This window comes from Garra rufa, chromosome 4 (assembly GCF_049309525.1).
Source record: "Garra rufa chromosome 4, GarRuf1.0, whole genome shotgun sequence".
NCBI classification, from domain to species: Eukaryota; Metazoa; Chordata; class Actinopteri; order Cypriniformes; family Cyprinidae; genus Garra; species Garra rufa.
Window position 1 is genome coordinate 31,951,122 of NC_133364.1, and position 27,745 is coordinate 31,978,866.

General features: G+C 36.7%; 1 protein-coding gene across 1 annotated transcript; it reads right to left on the minus strand.

The window, feature by feature from the left end:
• Positions 1-1,874: 1,874 nt before the first annotated feature.
• Positions 1,875-26,263, minus strand: LOC141332882 (uncharacterized). The gene is made up of 4 exons (XM_073837844.1): positions 26,221-26,263; positions 25,409-25,538; positions 9,894-10,524; positions 1,875-3,195 (listed from the first exon to the last, which is right to left on the minus strand). The coding sequence occupies exons 2-4, from the start codon at positions 25,506-25,508 to the stop codon at positions 1,875-1,877; spliced, it is 2,052 nt and encodes a 683-aa protein (XP_073693945.1). The 5' UTR covers positions 25,509-25,538; positions 26,221-26,263.
• Positions 26,264-27,745: the final 1,482 nt, after the last annotated feature.

Here is a 27,745-nt window from a genome sequence, read left to right on the forward strand (position 1 = left end):
ATGTGACGCATATTGTGCCAATAGATATCTATGTTTACACTAGTAATTGTGCCTGTGCTATTCACTGTCACACTACTGCTAAAGAGATTTAACTTGTACACTCTTCAGATTACATTCCTAAAATGATGGCAGAAAAATTTCCTTATATGCATCTTGTTTGTCTTTGGGTTGTAGTATGTAGTTCTCCGAAATGTGTTGCCAAGTTAAGTTTACTACAATTGCATGATGTTATCTGCTTCCATGCTCATCCTTACAGTACTTTATTGTCTGCAAATCTTAACGGCTTTGTGCACACATTAATTGTGTCATCTGGGACACATTTTGGTTAACTGTTTGGTCCTAAATTTGTTATTTACAATGTTCATGGGCTAACCCATCTTTCTAAAGATTTTCAAATAAACAGAAATGTGGACCTAACCTGGATTTTTTAGGTAAGGATGACAAGAACCTCATATCCTCCACTAGCCAATTTTACATAGAATAATAAAGCTTCACATTAAAAGCAATTAAGCAAATCTTTGACATGGCCTAACTCAGTCAATAATAAAGATATCCAAGTTATATTTTCATAGAATATTCTTTACATTATGTATGATGCAGAGTTGTGGACTCAAGTCACATGACTCAAGACTCGACTCGGACTGGAGTCCCAAATTTGATGACTTGTGACCTAACTTTATATAATCAAATACGACTTGCAACTCGACTTAGACTTGACTTGGACTTGAACCCTGTGACTCGGTAAGTCTTTATGGCCTACCTTCTCAGAAAAAAACAGAGTTAATATAGGCTGGTTACTGAAGCGTATGATTACACTGGTATGATTAGTGCAGCTTTTGGCAATGAGCCAGAGAGGGACTAGCCTATATAAGAACTTATGTCTTGACTCGGGACTTGACTAGAGACTTGAATGCAAAGACTCGAGACTTACTTGTGACTTGCAAAACAATGACTTGGTCCCACCTCTGGTACAATGATTTAATGTAGAACAGCGAATCATAAAAAAAAAATTGTCTTTGGTGAAGTTTTCTCAGAGAGGGTCACAAATATTCATAAATGTGGCACTTTAAAGGTTGTATCAGCGATTTCTAGCCTAAAACATAAAGTGTCAATTTCAGCTGACCTTTCTTCACGATCCGCTCGCTGCCTGCCCCATAAATTGTCTGTGAAAAAACCGCGTCTCTCTGGTCAGCCTAGGGTCCGAGATATGCCAAAAAAAACAATCGGCACTACCAACCTTTCCACAGATAAACAAACAGTGTTCCAACCAATCAGCGTCAGGGGTTTGGTGTTGTGGACTTTCCTACTGGTGCTGGGATGTGAGGGAGGCGGAGCGAAAGTCCACAACACCAAACCCCTGACGCTGATTGGTTGGAACACTGTTTGTTTATCTGTGGAAAGGTTGGTAGTGCCGATTGTTTTTATGGCATATCTCGGACTCTAGGCTGACCAGAGAGACGCGGTTTTTTCACAGACAATTTATGGGGCAGGCAGCGAGCGGATCGTGATGAAAGCTCAGCTGAATTTGACACTTTATTTTTCAGGCTAGAAATCGCTGATACAACCTTTAAGCAGCTACTACAGCTGTGGGTTAAAGGTAGCCCTTCACAGTGATAAACAAGAAAATTGCTGAATCATTAGAGGCTATTTAGATTCTGCTGTGGTCTAAAAAACAAGAGTGTCATTATTCAGCTCAAGTCAGTTTAGATCAATAACTGTAAAGTTCATTAGTTTGAAATGACATCCATTCAGCTGTGAACAGTTTTACAAAAGACAGCAGTGTATTTGTTTAATTAGAATCAGTTTAGTGTTGACTGAATTCAGGTACCATTTTCCTAGGTTTTCCTTGTCAACTCATTCCACACTGATGACATTTAGACAGGACACTCTTGAGTAAATCTTAACGTGGTGCTTAAAGTTACCTTTTCGGCTGAATCTTCTGTATGAATTCTTTTCATGTGGGCTTCAACGTATCGTTTTTGACTGAAACTCTTTCCACACTGAGGGCACATGTGAGTCTTTTCTCCAGTGTGAATTCTCATGTGAACCTGAAGGTTTCGTTTTCGCTTGAAAAACTTTCCACACAGATGGCAGATGAAGGGCTTCTTTCCACTGTGGACTCTAATGTGGTAAGTAAGGTTTCCTTTTTTGTTGAAACTTTTTCCACAATGTGTGCAGGTGAAAGACTTCTCTCCGGTGTGAATGTTCATGTGAACTTTAAGGTTTGCAGGATGTCTGAAACTCTTTCCACACTGATAGCATATGAAAGGCTTCTGTCCAGTGTGAACTCTCATGTGAATTTCAAGATTTACATGATGTTTGAAACTCTTTCCACACTGTTTGCAGGTGAAAGGCCTCTCTCCAGTGTGAACTCTCATGTGAACTTCAAGATTTACACGTTGACTGAAACTCTTTCCACACTGTTTGCAGGTGAAAGGCCGCTCTCCAGTGTGAACTCTCATGTGAGCTTTAAGATTTACACGTTGACTGAAACTCTTTCCACACTGTTTGCAGGTGAAAGGCTTCTCTCCAGTGTGAACTCTCATGTGAGCTTCAAGATTTACATGTTGTCTGAAACTTTTTCCACACTGTTTGCAGGTGAAAGGCCGCTCTCTAGTGTGAACTCTAATGTGAGCTTTAAGATTTACACGTTGACTGAAACTCTTTCCACACTGTTTGCAGGTGAAAGGCTTCTCTCCAGTGTGAACTCTCATGTGAGCTTCAAGATTTACATGTTGACTGAAACTCTTTCCACACTGTTTGCAGGTGAAAGGCTTCTCTCCAGTGTGAACTCTCATGTGAGCTTCAAGATTTACATGTTGACTGAAACTCTTTCCACACTGTTTGCAGGTGAAAGGCCTCTCTCCAGTGTGAATATTCATGTGGACTTTAAGGTTTCCAGAAAGACTGAAACTCTTTCCACACTCATTGCATGTGAAGGGCTTCTTTCCAGTGTGTTTTCTCATGTGAGCTTCAAAATTTACTTGTTGATTGAAACTCTTTAAACACTGTTTGCAGGTGAAAGACTTCTCTCCAGTGTGAATATTCATGTGGACTTTAAGATATCCAGGATTACCAAAACATTTTCCACACTGAGGGCATGTGTAAGGCTTCTCTCCAGTGTGAGCTTTCACGTGCCTGGCATGGCTTCTTTTATGAGTGAAAGTCTTTCCGCACTGTTGGCAGGTAAAAAGGCTTTTCACAGTGTGAATTTGTCTCTGGACATCTCCGTTTCCATTTTGAGTTAAAGTCTTTCCACACTGAGGCGATCTGTTAGGCTTCTCTCTGTTGTGAATTTCCACGTGCCTGTCAAGGTTTCCTTGTTTTTTGAAACTCTTTCCACACTGAACACAAGTGAAATAACCCCTAGTTCCTGTTTAAATCAAAAATAAAAGTTAATCCTAGTTTAATGGCACAAAGCAATCACAAAAAAAAGTAGATATGTAAAGCATGCATGCTAGATCGTATACCAGGGTGTCCAAACTTGCTCTGGGTGGGATGGTGTCCTACAGAGTTTAGCTCCAACTTGACCCAATAAATCTGCTGGAAGTTTCTTAAGTGTTCCAAAGACATTGATTAGCTTTAATCTGAGTTAGAGCTAAACACTCTAGGACAGTTGACCTTTAAAAGCAGGATTTTTTAATTTATTTTTTGCTTTCTAAAGGATAACATTGCTCCCTCACAATAGGGAACTTGCGCTGCATCCTCTAGAGGGTGCTATGAGGAATCCCTCCAGCATGAATGAAAAATTGATAAACTTGACATTGGCAGGTTTTAGTCTATGACACAAACAATTACACAGTTACTCATTCTGAATAACAAATAGAAACTACAAGGAATTGTGAAAGAGAAAGCACTCTTCGTCAGATTCCTTCTATGATCCGTCTACAATCCCCATGATCTTTCTTGCCTAACTGCCTCGGCTGCTCAGTTCTCATCCCTTTCCAAGAGAATCAAACATACAAGACATTTCTCAACCAGTCTTGCCAAATCCGCGTATTTCCCGCGGTATCATGATACTTTTAACCACTTGCCTTGGGATGTTTTTTTATCCCACAGGTTAAAGGTTTGACATATTGCATCAGTTATATTTAGCTGAAATACCCTGACAAATTTATATTCTACCAATGATAAAAACTGTGCAAGGATGATGAAACGGAGTAAGCACACTTTTGGGAGGTGCAGGGGCACTAGAGGACAGACTGCCTGTGTGTGTGCGCACACGGCTGTTTTCGTTTCCATTATAACAGATTGGCAAGATTGTTGCTAAATAATAACTAATAAAAGTATGTAATCTACAGAAAAATGTCCATCTATTACACATTAATTAGGAATATCTTGCATATTTATTTTCGATTTTTAAAATATTTTTTATTTAAAATACATTTCACAAGTCTTGGGTTCACTTCCGCCAGAGTTGTTCTGCATTTGCCCGCCTGCCTCCATTACGGTTTTAAGTGGACGGCACATGGCAGTCACCTGAGAGACACCATGCCTCATAAACCTGGTAAATTGTCAAAATATGGAAAGAAACACAGTAAAGAGTGGGAATGTGAAGACGGCATTAAGGAGTGGATACAGCGTGTGACTGGGGATGACACCAAAGCACCAAAGACTGTTTATCTAATATACAGAGATTTTCAAAAGAGAAACGGTGTATAATGCATACAGTGATGTAAAATACATATGTATGGGAGTGGCATATTTTGAGTTTTGGTATTATTGGGCTAGTTTGATTGGCCATTGGGCTAGTTTTGTTGCGATAACCTGGCAACACTGATCTCAACACATCTCGCAGCATACATTTAGCTCCCCTGACAGCCAAACACACTCTGTTCAAACACTAAATTCACTCAAGAATCAGGTGAGAACAGAAACTTTCACAAATACGTTGCATTAAGCTAGTTCAACCTCCTCGAGAGGCTAACCTGCTCATGCAAACGCTGACTGAAATCTTGAGTAAAGACAAGCTTTACCTCTGCTCTAGTAGTTGCAGAAATGCGAAAAAATAATGGGCACATGACGCATGAACTTCCGTTCACAAGGGTTTGAATACAAAGAAGATGATGATGTATTTCTCAGGTGCTCTTTTATACCCACAGTCGCTCTTTTATTTGTGTCATAGGCTGCCGCCTGCCAAGCTCATTGTCATGTTTTTTTAGTCATGCTTTAGACACCGGTCATGCTGGAGCCATTTCTCATAGCACCCTTTAGAGGACGCCGTGTGAGGGATTTTTTTGTGTCATGTCTCATCTTTAATTTGAAATTCTTAAATTTTACCAAAAAAATTCAGTTAAAATGCGCTTTTGATGCTTTTACAAATCCAACAAAATGAGTGTCAACAAAATCCACTATAGAAGAGAAACAGAAACTGTCATTTAGATGCATTTATGCAGATTGTTTAATGGAAATTAGAGGTATTGTGATGGACTTAGGGATTCATTAAATCATTCATTTAACCGATTTTAAATGTCTGATTAATTCAAGAATAAAGCTTGCTTTGTGTCTTCTTACAGCTACAAAAATTCTTGAATTAAGAGCAGTGAGTGATTTACACTTTCTTTTGTTGTTCGATTAACATTACGGATGGCAGAAGTAATATTACCCATTGTTACTTTAGGAGTTGTTTACTGTGTAATTTTCAGTGATTTTACTGTTTTGCATGTTAAGTTGGGTCTTTTATGGAAGAGTAAAATCGCACTGCTGGAAGGGGACGGGGATGGGGCACAATAATCGTTTTATCCAAATTATTGTATTTTCATAAACGTTTAAAGTTGAAATCAAAAGCGTATTTTGATTAATTGCACAGCCCAAATTTACTTACAAGAAATAAATATTCAAATGATTTATGCCTCGTCTTCTTGAAATAGGCACAACAGATTATGTTGCATAATTAAGTGATAGAAATGAATAATAATGGCTTTAATGTTATTGAACTTTTTTGTTGTTGTTGTTCAGGATGTATTCACTCCAGTGTGTGTGTTCTGTGTTATTGTTACAACTTCTACGCATGCAATGCAATGATCTCTATGTCTTTTCAACAACCACTTTAATTACGACACTCATATGACATTCTTCATTAATATCATCCATTTCTGTAGGGCTGGACATTTTAAGGATCTAATGAATAAGTTCAGCTTTGAGAATAAAAACCCACCTGTTTGTTCCTCAGTATCTTCATGTTTGACTCTGAATGTTTCTTCAATCTTCATGTCTTCACTCTCCTCTTTAATAAACGCCATCTTTATAATAGCGTGTCACGTGGATCTCAGTTAATTCACCAGGAGTTTTTCTATGTGTTTGAACACTTTGTCCTGTTTAAGACGAGAATAAAAGTAAATAATTAGAAAATATTTATTAAAAAAATCTCTGGGTGCGTTCAGTTAGCTCACTAGTATAGTAAGGTTAGTCAGCGCACTGGTAAGGAAGTCAGAGTGAGAGTTAATGGAGTTAAATGACCGGACTAAAATACATATACAAAGTTTATATTAGGTTTTTATTAATTATATTTGGCATAAAATTATTTGCACACAATATTTAATAGATTACACTTTCATGAAAATATCTGCAGTTTGTAAAAGTTATCGTACACACGTTTGTGTTTGTTGCTCTCTTTGCATTTTTAGCGTTGTCTTCGAGCTATGATTCAACTGCTTCGAATCACTGAATCGTTTTACGAATGATTTGGTTCATATGATTCGGATTCTCCATTTCTCTCACTTCTTTGCCGTATTTGAACGATGTACTGATTCAAAAATGAAAACAGTGCGAAGTAAGACGCACTTTTCTGTTAATATGAAGATATGCTTTACTCACAAAAATAACGTTACATAAAGTATTACAACGTTATATTTAAGATTGATTCATTTATTTTTTGTAGCTTGTGAAAACGTGTAAATTGACAGAACAGTTGTAGTAATTAAAAAACGTAAAAAGGACAAACCTTTCTTCAGCCGAATCACAACAAATGCAGGGCTAGCAGGGGCGCAGATTTATGACCTCACATCGCCAGAGCAAAATAAAAGTCCCGTTTACACACTGGTTTCTAGTTTTTACATATGACAATGCATTTCCACAATTATTGGCGTGGCGAATCTATAAACTTGTAGATTTTAATTTTTAAACACATTCACAACACTATGTCAAACAATAAAAGTCACTTAATATTAAGTTCTTGTTTATTAAACTGTTGTATTACATTTGCAAACCCCCTTTATAATCATTAACAGAATGCCCTGGAAAGCCCTGAACACTAAGACATTTCTATTCATCACCTTTATTTTTTCAACAGAAATTACAAGACATATGATACTTTTTTTTTTTACAAAGCATATACTAGTAGGGAATAAAACATGGGGTGGCACTTGGGGTTTACTGCCACAGTAAACATGCTTCTGGCTATGCCAGTGGTTGTGAGTTGGTCTTTCAGAGGTAAGATTTTTGCCAGTTTGACTGATGCTCATGTTAAGTTGTATCTTTTATGCAGGATGTGAAAGGCTGCTGGCACGATTCGAATTAAATTTATACATTTATTTTTTATTTCAGTCTTTTGAAAAAGAAATGAAAGGGAGCAGAAAGAAGATAAACTTATAATACCTGCCCCTTATCAACATAAAATTACAATTCTAATGAGGTGCGCTCAAACACATGTCAACTTTGCAGCACATATACAATGTCATAAATCAAATATCTAATTTTCCTGCTAATTAGAAGCATGCTTTTACACACTTCTTGAAAACAAAAAACGACTGACACCTTGCATTGAAACACATCTTTCCTTTAATTTTGTTCTGAACTTGGGTTTCCGAAAGACTTCAGTTCCTCTTAAATTATAGCTACTAACTCTCTTGATGAATCTATTTTGCAATATATCAGGTAATGTTTTCTGGTGAGCTTCATACATTATTTTTAGAAGGCTATATTCTAATAAATCATTGAATTTTAAGGTTTTTAATTGTATAAATATTGGATTTGTGTGGGCCCTATATCCACTTCCGTTTACAACACGAATGGCGCGTTTTTGTAATTTAAAAACCGGTTCTATATAAGTCTTATTAGCACTTCCCCACGCTTCAATGCAATAGGTCATATGTGGAACAATCAATGAATTATATAACAAAAACAAGGCACATTTATTAACAGATTCTTTTACCTTATGCAGCACGGCTATAATTTGGGATACCTTAGATTTGACATGGTCGATATGGAATTTCCATGTTAACTGTTCATCAAGCAAAACACCCAAAAATTTAAATTCATGGGTCCTTTCAATCTGTACTCCTTGTACTGACAATGCTACATCAAAATCCTTATTTGTACAACTAAAAATCATAAATTTTGTCTGACTAATATTTAAAGACAATCTATCTGCGTTACACAATCTCATAATTTTCCCAAACTCATACTCTACAACTTGTAATACGTCGTTTATATTTTTGCCAGCATAAAACAAAGTAGTATCGTCCGCAAACAAAATACATTTTAGTAAATTAGAAACTTTTACAATATCATTCACATTAAGAAGAAAAAGTACTGGACCTAGTACCGATCCCTGGGGTACACCACAAGTAATTTGACAATTTTTTGATTTTGTGTTATTGATTTCAACAAACTGCTCTCTTTCTTTTAAATAGCTTTTGACCCACTGATGAGCTATGCATCTTATACCATATTTATATAGTTTACTCAATAATATTTCATGGTCTAAAGTGTCAAACATTATAGGCATTATTTAAGTCATTCGTGTATACTTGATCCCAGTTTTGTCTCTTAAGATCTTCTCTAAAATCCTCAACTGCTTTACTAGACTTATCCCTTATGATGACAAAAGAGCTATCTTGCATAGTGTTAATACAGAAGTTGCCGTAAATTGTAAATACAGGGAGATGATCACTCACATCTGTCATGAAAATACCGTTAATAATATCACCATGTATATTTGTATATGTTGTCAATGATCGTGGCACTATGAGTTGTGATTCTGGTTGGTTGGTTTTCACGCTACACAATGTTTGTATTATTGTAAAGGTGAAAATAAGGGATTTCATTCCCAGTAACAACAGAAACGTGTTTAACAACAACAACAAAAAGTTTCTTGTTTGCATCATGATGACAGGCTAAAAGCTGCTGTTTGTTGTTTTGACAGAACATTTATAGTTTATACTAGTCGACTGTTGTTATATCTTCAGTCATTTTGAATTTAAAACAGCTTGACCATTGAGATTTTTACAGCATTTTCCTTGTATAACACAAGTTCGTACAAGGTGTTGTTGTTGTATTTAACAAGTGACTTTTTTAACACTTACATCATGTTGTCAACTTCATGCGTGGTGCGCTTGAAATAAAATTTCCGGTCACACTTTATAATAGGTGACCTTAACTATTATGTACTTACATCAAAAAATCAGTACAATGTACTTAATGTGGTCATATTGCATTGCAAAACACTTTTGCTTCTATTAAGGTGGGATTATGGGTAAGGTCAAGGTCAGGTTTGGTGGTATGGGTAGGTTTAAGGGTGGGTTAGGGTGTAAAGGATGGGTCAACAGTGGTAATTGATTACAAATGTAATTACATTTAGTTTTAATATAAGTACCATGGAAAAACATGTATGTACACAATTAGTACATTGTACCAAATGATTAATTCAAATGTAAGTGCATAGTAGTTAAGGCCACCTAATGTAAAGTGGGATCAAATTTTCTTTAACTAGAGGGTTAATAAAGAAAAAGTTACTTGGATCATGTTGTATTTCCTTTTTTTGAGTTTACTAGTTAAAAATTCTAAAAAAAAACAACAACTTGTGACTCTCTTATTACACTGAGGTTTGCTTTCTAGAATGAGTTCGCAAATGATCTTTCAGGTCTTTTCGATAGATGTAACTCTCTTCACACCAAAGACATTTGTGAGGTCTTTCTCCAGTGTGAAGACTCATGTGGACTGTAACGTTTTGTTTTTTAACGAAACTCTTTCCACACAGTTTGCAGGTGAAAGGCTTCTCTCCAGTGTGAACTCTCATGTGGTCTTTAAGGGTTGCATTTTGTGAAAAACTCTTTCCACACTGCAAGCAAACGAAAGGCTTCTCTCCAGTGTGAGTTCTCATGTGGACTTTGATGTTCGATTTTTGAGCAAATTTCTTTCCACACACTTCACAGGTGAAAGGCTTTTCTTTGGTGTGAATTCTCAAGTGAGCCGTGAGGTGTATTTGTTTTAAGCAATTCTTTCCGCAGTAAAGGCACATGAAAGGCTTTCTTTCTCCGATGTGAGTTTTGACGTGTTCCTTAAGCCGTTTCCAGTCTGGGAAAACCATTTTGCATTTTCCACTTCGACATATGATCTTTTTACAGTGAACTCTCATGTGCTGATAAATGTGTTTTTTACATCTGAAACTCTTTCCGCACTGTCCACATATGTACGGCTGAAGACGTTCTTGAGCGCCGTTTTCTGAGGAAGTATTTTCAGTCTTTGTGGTAATCTCTTCTGCTGCATTCATTTCTTGACTCTCCTCTTTCAGCGCCGTCATGTCTAAATTGAAAAAGACAAATACAAATTAACACCAGCTTAATGGTACAAATCAACAGACATCAAAACCAACCTGGAAAAAAAAGATCTGAAGCAGCAACATTTTTTCCTATACTATTTTCCTATACTACTACTTTTCCTATACTTTTTCATATCCTATACTAAACTAACTACCATCTCAGAATTGCAATTTCAATAATGAATACAACTGTAAAATTTCTTTAGGACACATCCAATGCAGTGTTAATTTTTGCATTGCAATGCATTTGTTGTTTTTGGTCATTTATATTTGGTAATTTTTTTGCAATGCATTTGTTAAACATTTTTTCTGTGACTAAGACGAGACGTTGATGAGGTACAACTAATATCAGATGATAAAAAGTATGATTAAATTTAGGCCTTTCTTTTTTTTAAAGGAACACTCCGCTTTTTTTGGAAATAGGCTAATTCTCCAACCCCCTTTTCTTATGGCTTAGAAAATCGCATCTTTACATTTTCTGCCGGTATTAGTGCACGATATAACTACAGTAGAGTCAAGTTTTAAATAGGAAAAACATCGAAACTCGTTGGTCATTTTTGAACGCGATGCTATTGGTCTAATAGAATTCAATGATCTATGCTAAGCTATGCTAAAAGTGATATTGCCAGAACAGGAGAACGGCTGAATGGATTTCAAAATGGTAAAACTCAACTTACTAACTCGGGGGGGAGTTGGAGAATGAGCCCATTTCCAAAAAAAGTGGAGTGTTCCTTTAGCATGCTAAGCATGCTTCCGGCTTTGCTACTGTTCGGACGCTGTTCGGACGCTTTTGCTTACTGCTCCGCGCTTTGCTCCCTGCTTTTGAACTTTTCTCCGATTTTTCAAATATTTAACTTCAGCAGATGAGCACAGTGCTCATACAACACATTTTTGATACAAATATCACGAAAAAAGGAGACTTTTTGCCTCCCACTGCCAGCAGTTTACATTCCGGAGACGGGAAAACACAGCTGCCTACTTTCAACAGACAAGAAAGAAAATGCCTCTTCTGGAATCTACTTGCTGCACAAACTGCCACAGACTTCTACAAAGGATTGTGATTTTAGAAACAAAGTTACTTGCTGGACTTCCAAAACAGGCGGAACACACAGAAGATCATCATCACGGACCCCCTCAGCATACAGCCGGTGAGTCCTGTGAATCTAGTCAATATCGACAGTTTAGAAATGTAGAGGAACAAGCCAAAACTGATCGACACACAAATCGATGGCAAAAACAGGGAGCGAGACCCAAAGGCACTCGAGACATCAGACTGTCAAGGGTATCTCGTATTGCTGCGGTATCATCCTCTACCCCAGATATGGCCACGACAAGGCTTGCAAAAACTGTTGTTTTACCACCCCCTATACAGCTAGAAAACAGATTTGATGCATTAATGAATGTGGGTGAGGAATCCCCAAATGTGACTGAACATATATCATGTCAGCCAACTGCTAACATTGCTATAAACAGGCGCGCAAGGTCGAGCAGACAGCGGCACTCAGCTCAGAGCGCACCCGAGCCCAGGACTCTGATAGTGGGGGACTCCATTATCAGAAATATCAGTAGCAGAACTACAACTACATGCTGCTGTCCTCAAGCAACCGTCTCTGATGTGAACAAAGAACTTCCGAACATTCTAATGAAGCACAAGACTGCAAATCGAATCATCATCCATGTGGGAAAGAACGATATTCGGAAAGAGCAGTCAGAACTCCTAAAGAAGGATTTCGGTGAACTCATTGAAACACTTCAAAGACTTGAAATTCAGTCGTTCATCAGTGGACCACTCCCAGCAAGGGGAACTAACATGTTTTCACGGTTGCTCGGACTGAATACCTGGCTACAAAGAACCTGCAGTCTAAAAGGAGTCAACTTCATTGACAACTTCAATCTTTTCTGGGGCCATAGACAACTGTTCAAACTGGACGGCCTTCACCCAAACAAACTTGGTGCGAGAGTGCTTAAGGACAATATCTATTTTTCACTCCGGCATCCTTCAGTAGAATGTGTGAGTCTACCCAACATGAATGGCACACACACACTTGGACAAAGTGAGGACAGGACATCTTATCAGCTTCAGAGTCATCACGTGGCCAACACAACCAACAAGGACACTGACAACGCCACGCAGCCACAACAAGCACTGCTTATGGACACTTTCCTGGCTGAGCCCTGCGCACAGAGCTTATCACAGACAGACTCAACACCGAAGGACGACTTTCTGGTAAACAGTCAGAGAAGCCAGGACAACAACATTTTCCAGCCACCGGAAACTCCAGAGCCAGAGCTCCATTCACCAGACACATTATCCCTCTCTCCAGCATCTCCACTTCTAAGCTTCTCACAGAAAATGGAGGAACTGGTATATGCTGGAACCAGACTCTCCCACTCTTTTGCTGCAAGCCCCCAGTTATCAACTAAAAAACGGCAGGCGCCACAACCACCAAAGCCTGTGGGCCCAGCTCACCCTCCTCCTCCTGTGAGAGCTCTCCGGCCGCTGCCACAACGCCAGGGCCCAAACCCTCCTGCATCTGCTGTGAGTGAACCAAAAACAACTGATAACAGCTCTCAGTGATATGTGTCGGGTCCCCGCTACGGTAGCAGAAACAATCAGGAATGTTTACAAAACAAGCGGGAACCCAGTGTGCCTGTAGCTCTCCCTATTTCTGTTTTAATATGTGATAGAAAGTCTAAGGCCCTCTCAAATCGTACAGTTCACACATCTAATCTGAGGCTTATTAGGCATCAAACTAAGATTGCTCTAGAGACAAAAAGTGATGCCATCAAGCTAGCATTTTTAAATGTTCGCTCACTAAAAAATAAATCACTTCTGATCAATGATTTTATAACCACAAACAACCTGGATTTTATGTTTTTAAATGAAACATGGTTAGAAGACAATTCCAGTGCGACAATCCTAAATGAAGCAATTCCTTCTAATTTCACTTACATGAATGTCTGCAGAGCTGTTAAAAGAGGTGGTGGTGTTGCTGCTCTATTTAAAGATGTCTATGAATGCAAACAAGTGTCATTTGGTCAGTACTTGTCTTTTGAATATCTAGGGATTCTGCTGAAAGGTGCTCGCATTCTGTTTATCATTATTTACAGGCCCCCAAAATACTCTCCAGCCTTTGTTGAGGAGTTCACAGAACTGCTATCAATGATTTGTTCAGAGTTTGACTGTTTTGCTATTGCAGGGGATTTTAATGTTCACATAGACAATGCAGAAAGCAAAACTACAAAAGAAATTATAACAGTTTTGAACACGTTTGACCTGATTCAGCATGTGCATGGGCCTACACACAATCGTGGACACACTCTTGATTTACTCATAAGTAAGGGTCTAAATATTTCATCCACTGTTATCAAGGATGTAGCACTATCTGATCACTTCTGTATTTTCTTTGATATATTGATCTCTGCTACCACTAAATCTAGATCAGTCTCTGTCAGGAAGAGATGCATTAACGATAACACTAGTGTGCTATTTATGAAGGCTATATCTTCAATGCCAAGCATTTCTGCAGACTCTGTTGATTTTCTCCTGGACTCCTTTAACTCAAAAGTTAAGAATGTCATTGATGACATTGCACCTATAAAAAACAGAAAGATAATTGGACAGAAATCACCGTGGAGAAAATCAACAGCAGTACAGATAATAAAAAGACAATGCAGAAAAGCTGAGCGGATGTGGCGGAAGACAAAACTTGAAATTCACTATAGCATCTATAAAGACAGCCTTCATGCTTTCAATGTTGAACTAGGTAAAGCTAGACAAACATTCTTCTCAAACCTTATAAACAGCAACTTAAACAACACTCGCACTCTTTTTGCTACCGTTGAGAGACTAACAAACCCCCCTAGTCAGATCCCTAGTGAACTGCTCTCCGACAGAAAGTGCGATGAGTTTGCTTCCTTCTTTTCTGAGAAGATCAATAATATCAGAAAGACAATTAGCACACCCTCAAGTTATGCAGAGGTCAGACAGATTCGACCGCAATTTCAAAAAGAAGTCATTATGTCTACTTTTGAAGAAATCGATAGCAACATTTTGGAAGAAACAGTAAAGCACCTCAAATCGTCAACCTGCCACCTCGACACACTTCCCACATCTTTTTTCAAAAGTGTGCTTAGTTGTTTAGAAGCAGATCTTTTAAAAGTGGTGAACACCTCACTTCTTTCTGGGACTTTTCCAAACTCCCTGAAAACTGCAGCTGTTAAGCCCCTTCTGAAAAAGAAAAATCTTGATAACACCATATTGAGCAACTATAGACCAATATCAAATCTTCCTTTTATAGGTAAGATTATTGAAAAGGTTGTTTTTAATCAGCTGAATCACTACATAAACTCAAATGGATACCTGGACCATTTCCAATCTGGCTTCAGACAACATCATAGCACAGAGACAGCGCTCATAAAGATAATAAATGATATTCGCCTAAATTCAGATTCTGGCAAAATATCAGTGCTGGTACTACTAGATCTCAGTGCTGCGTTCGACACTGTCGATCATAACATTCTTCTAGATAGACTGGAAAACTGGGTCGGGCTTTCTGGGATGGTTCTCAAATGGTTCAGGTCATACTTAGAAGGGAGAGGCTATTATGTGAGTATAGGAGAACATAAGTCTAAGTGGACGTCCATGACATGCGGAGTCCCACAAGGCTCAATTCTAGGGCCGCTGTTGTTTAGCCTGTATATGCTCCCACTAAGTCAAATAATGAGAAAGAACAAAATTGCATATCACAGCTATGCAGATGATACCCAGATCTACCTAGCCTTATCGCCAAATGACTACAGCCCCATTGACTCTCTCTGCCAATGCATTGATGAAATTAACAGTTGGATGTGCCAAAACTTTTTACAGTTAAACAAGGAGAAAACAGAAGTCATTGCATTTGGAAACAAAGATGAAGTTCATAAGGTAAATGCGTACCTTGACACTAGGGGTCAAAAAACAAAAAATCAAGTCAAGAATCTGGGTGTGATTCTGGAGTCAGACCTCAGTTTCAGTAGTCATGTTAAAGCAGTAACTAAATCAGCATACTATCATCTTAAAAACATTGCAAGAATTAGATGTTTTGTTTCCCGTCAAGATTTGGAGAAACTTGTTCATGCCTTTATCACCAGCAGGGTGGACTATTGTAATGGTCTCCTCACTGGCCTTCCCAAGAAGACCATTAGACAGCTGCAGCTCATACAGAACGCTGCTGCCAGGATTCTGACTAGAACCAAAAAATCAGAGCATATTACACCAGTCCTCAGGTCCTTACACTGGCTTCCAGTTATGTTTAGGATAGATTTTAAAGTACTTTTACTTGTTTATAAAGCACTCAATGGCCTAGGACCTACATACATTGCAGATATGCTCACTGAATATAAACCTAACAGACAACTCAGATCACTAGGATCGAGTCAGTTAGTAATATCAAGGGTTCACACAAAACAAGGGGAATCCGCTTTTAGCTATTATGCCGCCCGCAGTTGGAACCAGCTTCCAGAAGAGATCAGATGTGCTAATACATTAGCCACATTTAAATGCAGACTCAAAACTCACCTGTTCAGTTGTGCATTTATTGAATGAGCACTGTGCTACGTCCGAACAGTTTGCACTATTTTATGTATAATCATTTTACTGTATTAATTAATTTGAAATCATTTTTTTTTTTTTTTCTTTTTTTAAATCATCTTAAATGTTCTTAATTTTGTTTTTATTGTTGTGATTATTATTTTAAATTTTTATGCTATTGTGATTTTAATTCCTTTTTATGTACAGCACTTTGAATTACCATTGTGTATGAAATGTGCTATATAAATAAACTTGCCTTGCCTTGCCTTGCCTAGCAAGACAAAATGGGACTAGAACGTTATAGGAGGACTACCAGACATTCAAAATACATCCTATCTGCTGTATAGACTGTCGTCTTTCAAAATGTGCATCCCTGTTATTAGATTGCTATCGGATAAGAGGCGTTTGCATATCTAATCTCAGTATGGCAGCAGAAGGACAGATAGGCTACCAAAAGGTGAACTAGCAATCTGAAACAATGGTCTTAGCACCTGGAGGTTAAAGAATAGGGTCACCACGTCCCGTTTTCCCTGGGAGTCACAATTCTTTATTAATAAACGCACAACAGACGTGCTTTCTCTCCTGCACACGCTCCACTTTTTCAGTTTTCAGACAGCGCGCACAGTAGTCCAAATGTTTATCATGTTGAGTATCTCATGTAAATTCAGTCAGTTATGTGTGGTAGCCCAACGGACCACAAAAAGCAAAAAAAAATAACGGGGCAACTACCCCCCAAAATAATCTGATCACAAAAGAAAATCATAGAAAAAAATCTGAAACTTTATTAAACAAAACAGAGTTACTCAAGACACCGTTGTGGTTAAATCAGGGGTAGCATTTTCACAATGTGTTCACCCAGAAAAACAACAACACTGAGCTACCTATACAGCAAACGCATCCCATTAAACCCCTCTAATAAAGGATTAGGTGACTGTTCACACTCAAAAAAAAAAAAAAAAAAACGCACAGCAATCAAACCCCATAGAAAACTGTAAGGGCTCTGTTAAATTATACTTTCGGTTTCCCACCACAAAGTATAGACAGCCACCCCTGCTGCCTGACTAAGGGTACAAAGAAGAAAACAATAAATAAAAAAAAAAGAAAGAAAAACGATTCCACTAGCCAGCACAAAATAAACAAATCACATCAAAAAACAAACACACAGGGAGCAGCCAGTTTTACAATATTTTGACTTAATCATGAAAGAGAACGACTAGCAAATCAAATGACCTATGGCAAAACAAAACGTTATTTATAAACAGTCACATCGATAACAAAACCAAAAAAAAAAAACTTAAAGGCACCTAACAAATACATGGGGATCCTAAATTTATTCCTTTACACATTCTAAAAAAAATCACTATTTGTAGGCAAACATTTTTATTTTTACACAAACACAGACAGACACAATGCCAACCACCATAATAACAACATTCAAACACTAATGCACACAAATTCACCGATTTCATTTCAATAAAAAGGTATTCAACAAGAAAAAAGAAGGACTTGAAACTATTTTTAAGTGTTTAATGCTGTATTTTTTGAGAAAGTGGTTCTTTATCCACAACTTTATTATTAAAGCTCTGTAAATCTAGGATAAAATAATTCTGTTGCACAACATTTGTGTTTTTGAAATGTTTTACTTTAATGCATATTACTATCCCACTCACTTAAAATTTTAAAGGGATAGTTCACCCAAGAATTACTCTCCTTCAAGCCATTCAAGGTGCATATGACTTTCTTCTTTCAGACGAATACAATCAGCGTTATATTAAAAAAAAATGTCCTGGCTCTTCCAAGCATTATAAAGGCAGTGAATAGGTGATATTCAATAGTCCAATAAACTGCGTCCATCCATCATAAAAAAGTGCTCCAGATGGCTCCGAGGGGTTAATAAAGGCCTCCTGAAGCGAATCAATGCGCTTTTGTAAGCTTCATAAACCAAAATCTCTAGCTTCTGCCAACTGTAGTACTTGTGTTCATGAGAGAATGGCGTTTTAGTGGATGATGTCGGATGTACCGTAAGCTCCGGTCAGAAGTGATGAACACGGAATGGTAGAGGAGAGAGCAAAACAAAGCACCAGTCACAAATTATAAGTATAAAACGAGGATTTGTAAAGAAAAATGATAAAGGATTTCAATATAAGCCAAGAGGAGATTGGATTTACTTTGCTGTAAACAAAACTTGGTTCTCGCAAAACCAGCATGTTCTCACCAATGCTTACGATGTTCTAGATCATCCGCTGGAACGCCACTCTCTCGTAAACTCCAGTACAATAGATAGCAGAAGCTAGAGATTACGGTTTATAAAGTTTTAAATATGGATCTTTTTCTTACAAAAGTGCATTGTTTCGCTTCAGGAGGCATTTATTAACCCCCTGGAGCCATCTGGATCACTTTGTGATGGACGGATGCAGTTTATTGGACTACTGAATATCACTCATTCACTTTTAATGTCACTCCAAATTGTATTAATTTGAAAGAAGATAGTCACCTACGATGGCTTAACAGAGCCCCAATTTCCCCTAAACATGGCACAATACAATACGAAAATTACAATTACAATATGAGACATGAGTTCACTGTTTATCACTATGATAATTTCGTGTTGCCAGATTTCTTTTTAGCATTGAATAAAAAAGTCAGTGTCAATTTCTTAAAAAAAAACAAAACAAAAAAAAAACAATGGTCTTTGGCTGTAGAAGCAAAATGGTCAGGTGGTATAACTGGTTTGCGTCAATTGGCATAACCATTTTTTCATAAAAATATAATTATATACAGGAAAATGAATGTGGAATAAAATGTAATTATCTAATTTAGTATAATAGTATGTTTTGTAACATAGTTTACATAATTTGCCAAAGATTATTTAGAAAACAGAGGGGTTTTAAGCATATGTCCCGCCAAATATCCGCAACTAGCCGAACAGCTAACTTGTACTACAGGAACCTTTCCATTTCTTCCTTCATAAAGTTAACACAAGAACCACAATTTCTATAGTAAGATGGACACAGTATTTCTATTTATCCACTTTATTTTTTTAAATGAAAATTACAAGACATATGATTCATTTAACAAAGCTACCAGCAGGGAATAAAATATGGGGGTGGCACTTGGGGTTCATTGCCACTGGGAACATGCTTCTGGCTCTGCCAGTGGTTTTGAGTTGGTTGAACAGAGGGAACATTTTTGCCAACAACAACAAAAAGTCTATAAATTCTACTTTGGGTATGTTGATTTTAAATTACATTTAAAAAAATTTGACGTCCTCCACCACAGTAAATATGCAAGTGATTTCTGTTCCTTGTGTAAACTTTCTGCATCTTGTGACTAGGGCTGAGCAACTTTTGCCAATTTTATGGATAAATTTAAATTGAATGTTTTGCCATGATTTTATTTTTTAGAAATCAAGAAATTGCGATTTTCAATAGAAATATAAAAAAAGTTTGAATTACAATAATAACCCTAAATAGAAACGAATGATCTGACCACATTAGGGTTGTGACGAGACTCTTATGTCATGAGACGAGACGGGTTTACGAGAATAAGACAAGATTTTTTAACTATTTTTAAAGAAATCCTCAATCCTAAACAAAATTACGTAATTTACTAGTGGTTCTGACAAAATGTTCATTGCTTAATCTATAGTCAAACAAAATTTTACCAAATGAAAGCGTCAGTGTCTCAATTAATAAAGACTTGTTTCACTATTGGAATCTCCTGAAAAAAATATTCAACGATCAATACTTTTTTAAACGTGCAGTTGTCGCCACCTCCTGGCGGAAGAGGATAAGCGTTACAATATGTACAAGTGTTAAGATACCTTTGTTTTGAACGCTACTGTAGACAATAAGTGTTTGTACCCAAATTATAAGCTTTTATTCCAGTACTTGTTATTTAAATGTCTGTAACAAAGAAATAATGATGACTATGTGGTTGAAAAGACTGTTTGTGTTGCTCTTACTGGATCAGCACTATTCAGGAATAAGATCGCATGGGTGTTTGAATAGAAATGGCAATCTTTTAACGATTAATTGCGCAGCTCTAATGCAAACACTGCAAAATGTTTTTTGCGAGGATATTGTTACGTTCTCGCGAGATCTGGTGTCACGAGATCTCGTCACATCCCTAGACCGCATGTCGTGTGTGACGTGCACAGAATTTGTGTTCTGTGTGTGTATATAAACATTACATATATATCGTGATTTTAATTTTTTTCTGTCTTGATCATCCCTACTAGTGGCACTGAGGATCGCTTTCTAGAATGAGTTCGCAAATGATCTTTCAGGTCTCTTCGATAGAAGTAACTCTCTTCACACCAAAGACATTTGTAAGGTTTTTCTCCAGTGTGAGTTCTCATGTGAATTTTAAGGTTTTGTTTTGTGGTATATTTCTTTTCACACAGTTTGCACGGGAAAGGCCTCTCTCCAGTGTGAACTCTCACGTGGTCTCTAAGGGTTACTTTTGCTGAAAAACCCCTTCCACACTGCAAGCAAACAAAAGGTTTCTCTCCAGTGTGAGTTCTCTTGTGGACTGTAACGCATGATTTTTGAGCAAATTTCTTTCCACACACTTCACAGGCGAAAGGCTTTTCTCTGGTGTGAACTCTCACGTGAATAGTGAGGTGTCCTTGATTCGTGCAATTCTTTCCGCAGTAAAGGCACATGAAAGGCTTTCTTTTTCTGATGTGAGTTTTGACATGTTCCTTAAGCTGTTTCCAGTCTGGGAAAATCATTTTGCATCTTCCACTTTGACATATGATCTTTTTAGAGTGAACTCTCATGTGCTGATAAATGTGTTTTTTGCATCTGAAACTCTTTCCACACTGTCCACATATGTAAGGCTGAGGACATTCTTGAGTGCCATTTTCTGAGGAAGTATTTTCAGTCTTTGTGGTAATCTCTTCTGCTGCGTTCATTTCTTGACTCTCCTCTTTCAGTGCCGTCATGTCTAAAATGAAAAAGACAAATACAAATTAACTCCAGCTCAATGGTACAAATATCATATTGTTTAATTAAGGTTTATACATGCTAGTTTCCATGACAGAGTTCAAGATAAAACTTTCTATTACTAAGTTTCAAATGACAGCAAGCATAATCTATGCAAACACAGCTTTTTTTTTTTTTGACTATATTCATGAATCAATAAAGAGGATTGGGGAAATAGAAGGGGTATATGAGGTGATTTTAAACAGTGCTTACAAGACACTGGTATAAAGCACTTTTGAAAAAAAAAAAATGGTTTTCATAGTTTTAAATTACGACGCTGTTACCACCTATAACAATTTTTTGTGTTAAATTACTTTATTTTTTTTCTAATTGAATGTGTAAAGTTGTAATAATGAATGTCCAAGTTGAAAGTAGGATCTTCTCAGCTGCATTTTTCAAAATGTTACTTCAGTTGTTTTTATTATTTATTTATTTATTTTTCCCCCCAAAATGCACAGATAATTTACTCAGCCCCTTGTCATCCAAGATGTTCATGTCTTTCTTTCTTCAGTTTTTTGAGGAAAACATTTTAGGATTTCTCTCCACATAATGGACTTCTATGGTGCCCACTAGGGCTGAACGATATTCTGTTTTGACATTGACATCGCGATGTGCGCGTGAGCGATAGTCACATCGCCGGAACATACGATGTGAAGGGTAGAAGCCCATGGTGTATTAAGAGAACGGTAGCACCAGGGTAGCGCACAGGCGCACAGTAAACACGAGTTTGTTGTATGGCTTGTTGCTGGGGGGACATGCGCGTTCCGCGTGCCTGCACAGTGATTGGTTCGCTGTGCCGCCGCTCACCGCTCACAGCCAACATCACTGCTAAAAATGCGCGACGAAGAGGATCCGCCACTACTTTCCTCATCTCGCCAGACTTGGCCGCAAATATCTGTGTATTCTTGCGACAAGCTCGCCGTCAGAGAGACTTTTCAGTACTAGTGGCAGTGGCAACATCGTCACTTGCCAACGAACCTGTCTCAAGCCTGCAAAGGTTGATAGACTTGTGTTCTTAGCTAAAAACCTTGAGTAAGCAAAGCATACATACATAAGCATGAATACTCAGTTCAGAAGTTTTATTTCATTTTGTTTAGCCATGATTATGATGATGACCAACACTGTTTTACTTTGGCACTTTTTCTAAGAAAACTTGACTTAAAAACAAAAGATTGTGAACCAAAATGCTTATAAGTTGTTCTGTAAAAAATATATATATTTAAATTATGTTATGAACCAATCAGGGGAGTTGGTGTTGTAAAGCTGCTGTTTAAATTTGTTCAGCTTTTCTGTTTACAGAAATATGTTCTCTAATCTGTTTAGAAGATGTAATACAAAATATAATAAAGTTTTATTTCATTTTTTGTTTATTTCATATATCTAGCCATGATTATGATGACCAACACCGACACTGTTTTACTTCGGCACTTTGGCTAAGAAAAGTTGACTTAAAAGATTGTGAACCAAAGTGCTTATAAGTTGTTTTATAAAAAATATATTTATTTTAAGTTATATTGTTGTAAACCAATCAGGTTGGTGTAAAGCTGCTGTTTTATTTAAAAATATGTTCTGCTTTTGTGTTTACAGAAATATTCAAATTTTGGAATAAAATATTAAGTTTTTTGTCACTTGTAATGAAGCTTGCTTATTAGTGAAATTATTAATATGCAATTATTGACTTTAGCCTGGATTGATGGCTCTCAATATCGCAATATATATCGTTTGGAAAAAAAATATCGCAATGTAATTTTTTTCCAATATCGTGCAGCCCTAGTGCCCACGAGTTTGAATTTCCAAAATGCAGCTTCAAAGGACTCTAAACGATGTCGAAAAACTGCCATCTCATTTTCTCCTCCAACTTCAAAATCATCCTACATCACTGTTTTACCTTTTTTTGTAAAGGGTGTTTGATCTTATTTGCATGTTCACTTTGTAAACACTTGGTCGGTTTTTTGACAAACCCTAACTGTCATGAACTGGAATACACAGAGTTACGAAGAGCTAGGCAAGACGAGTGTTTGAGATTAAAGTTTATAAGTTGTAAATGTTTTTAGAAAATAACAGATCGTTTCGCTAGATAAGACCCTTCTTCCTCAGCTGGGATCATTTAGAGCTTTTTGAAGCTGCATTGAAACTGCAATTTTGGAAGTTCAAACTCAGGGGCACCATAGAAGTCCATTATATGGACTGAAATCCTGAAATGTTTTCCTCAAAAAAAAAAACAATTTCTTTATGACTGAAGAAAGACATGAACATCTTGGATGACAAGGGGGTGAGTATATTATCTGTACATTTTTGTTCTGAAAGTAAACTACTCCTTTAAGTGTTATTATTGTAGTATGTGTTAAAATCAAAACTATTTTTTTTTAAATACTTTTCCACAAGATGTCGCCACATAATAGGACAGCAAGCAAAAATGATGGATTCCCAACTATAGCAGGTTTTTCTAAACATTTTAACAATTAAAATGTTTTATTGAAATACTTGCAATATTATGCTATTATATTGTAAATACGTAATCAATTACATAAATCGGTCTTAAAACAATAATAATATTGTTTATTGCTAGGTGTCCATGCAGGACCAAAATTTAAAAAAGTGCTATTTTAAATAAGTTCAGACCAATCATTTTCGTATCGACATGGTTGACAGCCGTTAATGCACAATTACCATTTTGGATAAGCAAACTGTAATACTGTATAAGATTTCTACTCGGACTGAAAGCATAAATCTAGGCTATCCGCTGCCGTTTTCAAAGCAAAATGCAAAAAATTTCATGACATTTTATTCACTGACTCTCTTCTCTCTCTATCTATAAATTGTCTTCATTTTCAAATTTAAAAATCACTGTGCGTAAATATTTGCATTTTATCTTATTTTACTTTATTATTTTATTTAAGTTTACAAGCTGTTTGAACTGAAATGTGTGTTAGGAGAGTGTGTACACAACCACCCTAGAATGACAAAGATCCACCCAGTAGTTTTCTTTTAATTAAGTAAAATAATTTGCATCGTCTCCTATCATGCCGTTCTCAGATGCATGTCGTTGTGGCGTAACACTGACAGAGTGTAACTTGCTCAGAGAACATGGTTGCGTCGTCTTCTCTATATACATCCGTCTCAATATAATTCATAATCGCACGTTTATAATGATCAATGCATTAAGGTGATTGTCTATTTACAAACTGTGTACGTTGTAGTAAAACTACATTAAGCTTAGCTTTGTAACGCTAGATGGTTTAAAACTGTGTATTAACTGTATTTTAAATAGTTTTGGATCAGTTATAACTGCATTAAGAATGGTAACGTTAATGCAATACCTGCAAAAGTGTTTAAAGCCTGCAACTGCACATGAGTAAAGACCATAACACTCGCATTTATGTATTTCAATATTAGGACGGGGTAAATTATGTTAACCGATCACATTTTGCTCTCATTTAATCAGCTATACCTCAGTAAACACATCGCGTTCATATCTGTCTCAGTACGCTACCCTGACATACTGTACCCTTATACAAAGATAAATCAAAGTGACATTAAGTTTACTAACCATTCAGACAGCTCCAGTATAAGCCGTAATTGCCGAACTTCTTTGCGGGTGTCATCTTGTTTCGGTTCCAACTCCGGCTTTTAAATGAAATTTTAAATGGATGGGGTTGTACAGTGTCTTCAAAGCCCCCCAAGTGCCATATTTCCCCAAACTATTCAACTATACCTCCAATTGTTGTCTAGGTCTAGGCACGCCCCACAGAACTGAAGGGCGGGGTGAGCAGAGGTTCATATCATTTAAAGGGCCAGGTACATATATTTTTGCTGAGGCATTTTTTACCAGCTAAAATTAGTGTTTTTTTACACTACCATAGAGAATTTTTAATCAAAGTATATTACAAACTTTTCATTAGGACCCTAAAGCATCATATTAACTTGTGGAAAATGGGCATCCAATGACCCCTTTAAGAATAAAAACTAATATTGTTGTCACTATTATTAATTTATTTTTTATTTAGTTTGTTATATTTCATGATTCAGTCTATATGCAGTGAGAGTACCAAATCAAATCTCCAGGTTCTTTTATGAGAACCAGGCTGAAAAACTTACAGTATGTGCACCCCTGTTTATTGCAATTATTTGTGGGACAATATACACACACAAAGCCTTCTGTCCACACGAAGTGACCTGCTCCCTGTCATATAAACCACTTTAATTTGGACACTCGTAACATTCTTCATAAACATCATTTCTTTCTGTAGACCTGGACATTTTAACAAGGATCACATGGTTTAGCTCAGCTTGAGAACGAAAACCAACCTGTTTGTTCCTCAGTATCTTCTTGTTTGATTTTAACTGTTTCTTGAATCCAGAAGTCTTCACTGTCCTCATCAACTAATGCCATCTTAATAGTGTCCATTGTATTTCAGTGACTTCTCCAAGAGTTGTTCTGTGTTTTGGCAGAAAGAAAAAGAAACACAAACTAAATCTCTGGGTGTGTTTCAATCATTCCCTATTTCAGTAGTCAGCACACTGGTAAGGGAGTCAGTCAGAGAAATACAGAGAGAGATAAAAACAAACTAGCACTCAAATTAACAAAAAACAGGTATATATGATATTTACTGATTTGTACGTTATATTTAATTAGATTACACTTTCATGAAAACATTTGCAGTTGGTTTGTAAAAGTTGTCGTTACATGCTAGTTCTCATTTTTAGCAGCAGGTTTCGTCGGAAGATTCATAACAGTAAATCATTGATTTAGTTGTATTTTACACCTCATGAGTAACAGCCCATTTTTTAAGGTTAGTTTTCTTAAATTAGACATCCTTAATGACATATGCAGCCTTCAAAAGCTCCTTTGAATTGAGGAGCTGCTGCAGTTTCATAAAGCTCTGTTTCTCTATCGCTAAGTTACTTTGCCAGTGACTGAATTCGTGTTTATGATAAACTGATTCACGATATCGGAAATGAAATAAGATGCGCCGTTTCTTTTACTCGTATGCGGATGCGCTTATCTCACTTAAAATAACCTTGGTTTATATCACTGGATAAAACAAATTAACGTTTCATTCGGTAATGATTAATTTAAATGGTATAAAAACGACTTTAAATGGTCAAAAACAACAAACCTTTTTTTCTGCCGGACCACAGACGCAAGAGCGGGACGCTGCCTTGTGACGTCATATCCTCAAACTAAATAAAAGTCTTTTTCGCTGAAGCATTAAATATGTTGGTCATAAAATTGCAATGTAGGGAAGAACATATAACAAATTTGAACAAATATTGTAGATCAAAATCGAATTTGTCTTTGTGGAGAGATTTAACTAATCTATTAATTGAAACTAAAATCGTATAGCAATGTGTTTATCTCAGTTTCACCTCAGAAAATAAACACAATAAATACAATTTTAGCTTAAAGTGGGTTTCATTAAAGGACTGGTTGTCTGTGTTTGATTTTATTGATTTCAATAGTAATGTTGTTTTATATGAGAAGTTTCATTTAAAATAGTTTTTACCATTTTGGTTTCTTCAACTACATATTCAGTTGTTACTCATCTTCTCTTACTAACAATGAACAGCTCAGTTAATAAATATAAGACAATAAAACAGTATATTAGAAACTCAAACTCTAGAAGTACATCCATCAGGGGAAAAAAAGTATTAGTGTTATATGATTTTAATGAAGTTAAAAGTTGTGAAAACAAAATACCTGCAATATCCAGTTATGCCTGAAGGAAATTCAGAGGTCAGGATTCAAGATCAGGAAACTGAGAATCTTCAGCAGATTCTTGATTGAGATGGTACTCTGCGGTGCAGCAGTCATCAAGACTGACTAAAGCACTCAATCACTGTAGTTTTATACCTTTTTTATACAGAAGGGTGTCATTAGGATATAAAAGATGTAAGCAGTTACAGGAATTTGCCCAGATTTTCTGCATCTCCAATCCAATTAGCATAACTATAGAACTTATTTTCATAGAGATCAGGGAAAATCACTCCTTCAGACACGGCATTCACATTTACATCAGGCGTTGATTAGCAGGAACAAATACAGCTATTAAAGAAATGAGGCAGAAGCATCAACAGCCAATTAAGACAAAAGGTGACAAATACTACGATTTCACATTTGTATTCACACACTCCTAAAGCAAAATATATTCATTTTGGCATTTATCTTACTTCTGATTTTTACTTTCAGACGATACAATATAATTCTGATATCGATATGAACAATGTAAAAAAAGCCCACAACAGATGTCTGTACCTACAAACTTCTGAAAAATGAATTGGCTAAGTCTTTGAAACCTTCTCCTATAAAACTATATAATATAAACAAAAAAATGCCACAAATTAATGTTCACCTTTTATTTCTATTCAGCCTTCATACAAACAAGACATGTGAAATCACCGCCAAATAAACGTAAAACTCTCAGACTTGCCTTTTGAACATTAATATCTTTTATTTTAAACTATAACAAGTCTGATTATTCTTATAGCTTGAAACAAAAGTGCTTTAGTCAGGATAAAGAATATGAAAACTGCTACAGAACACATAAAAAAGAATAAGCAACAGCAAAAACATCTTGCTGAAGATGGGCTTATTGAAAAAGGCAAATTCATTCTCTGCCAGCAGGGGGCACTATTGGAGCAGCA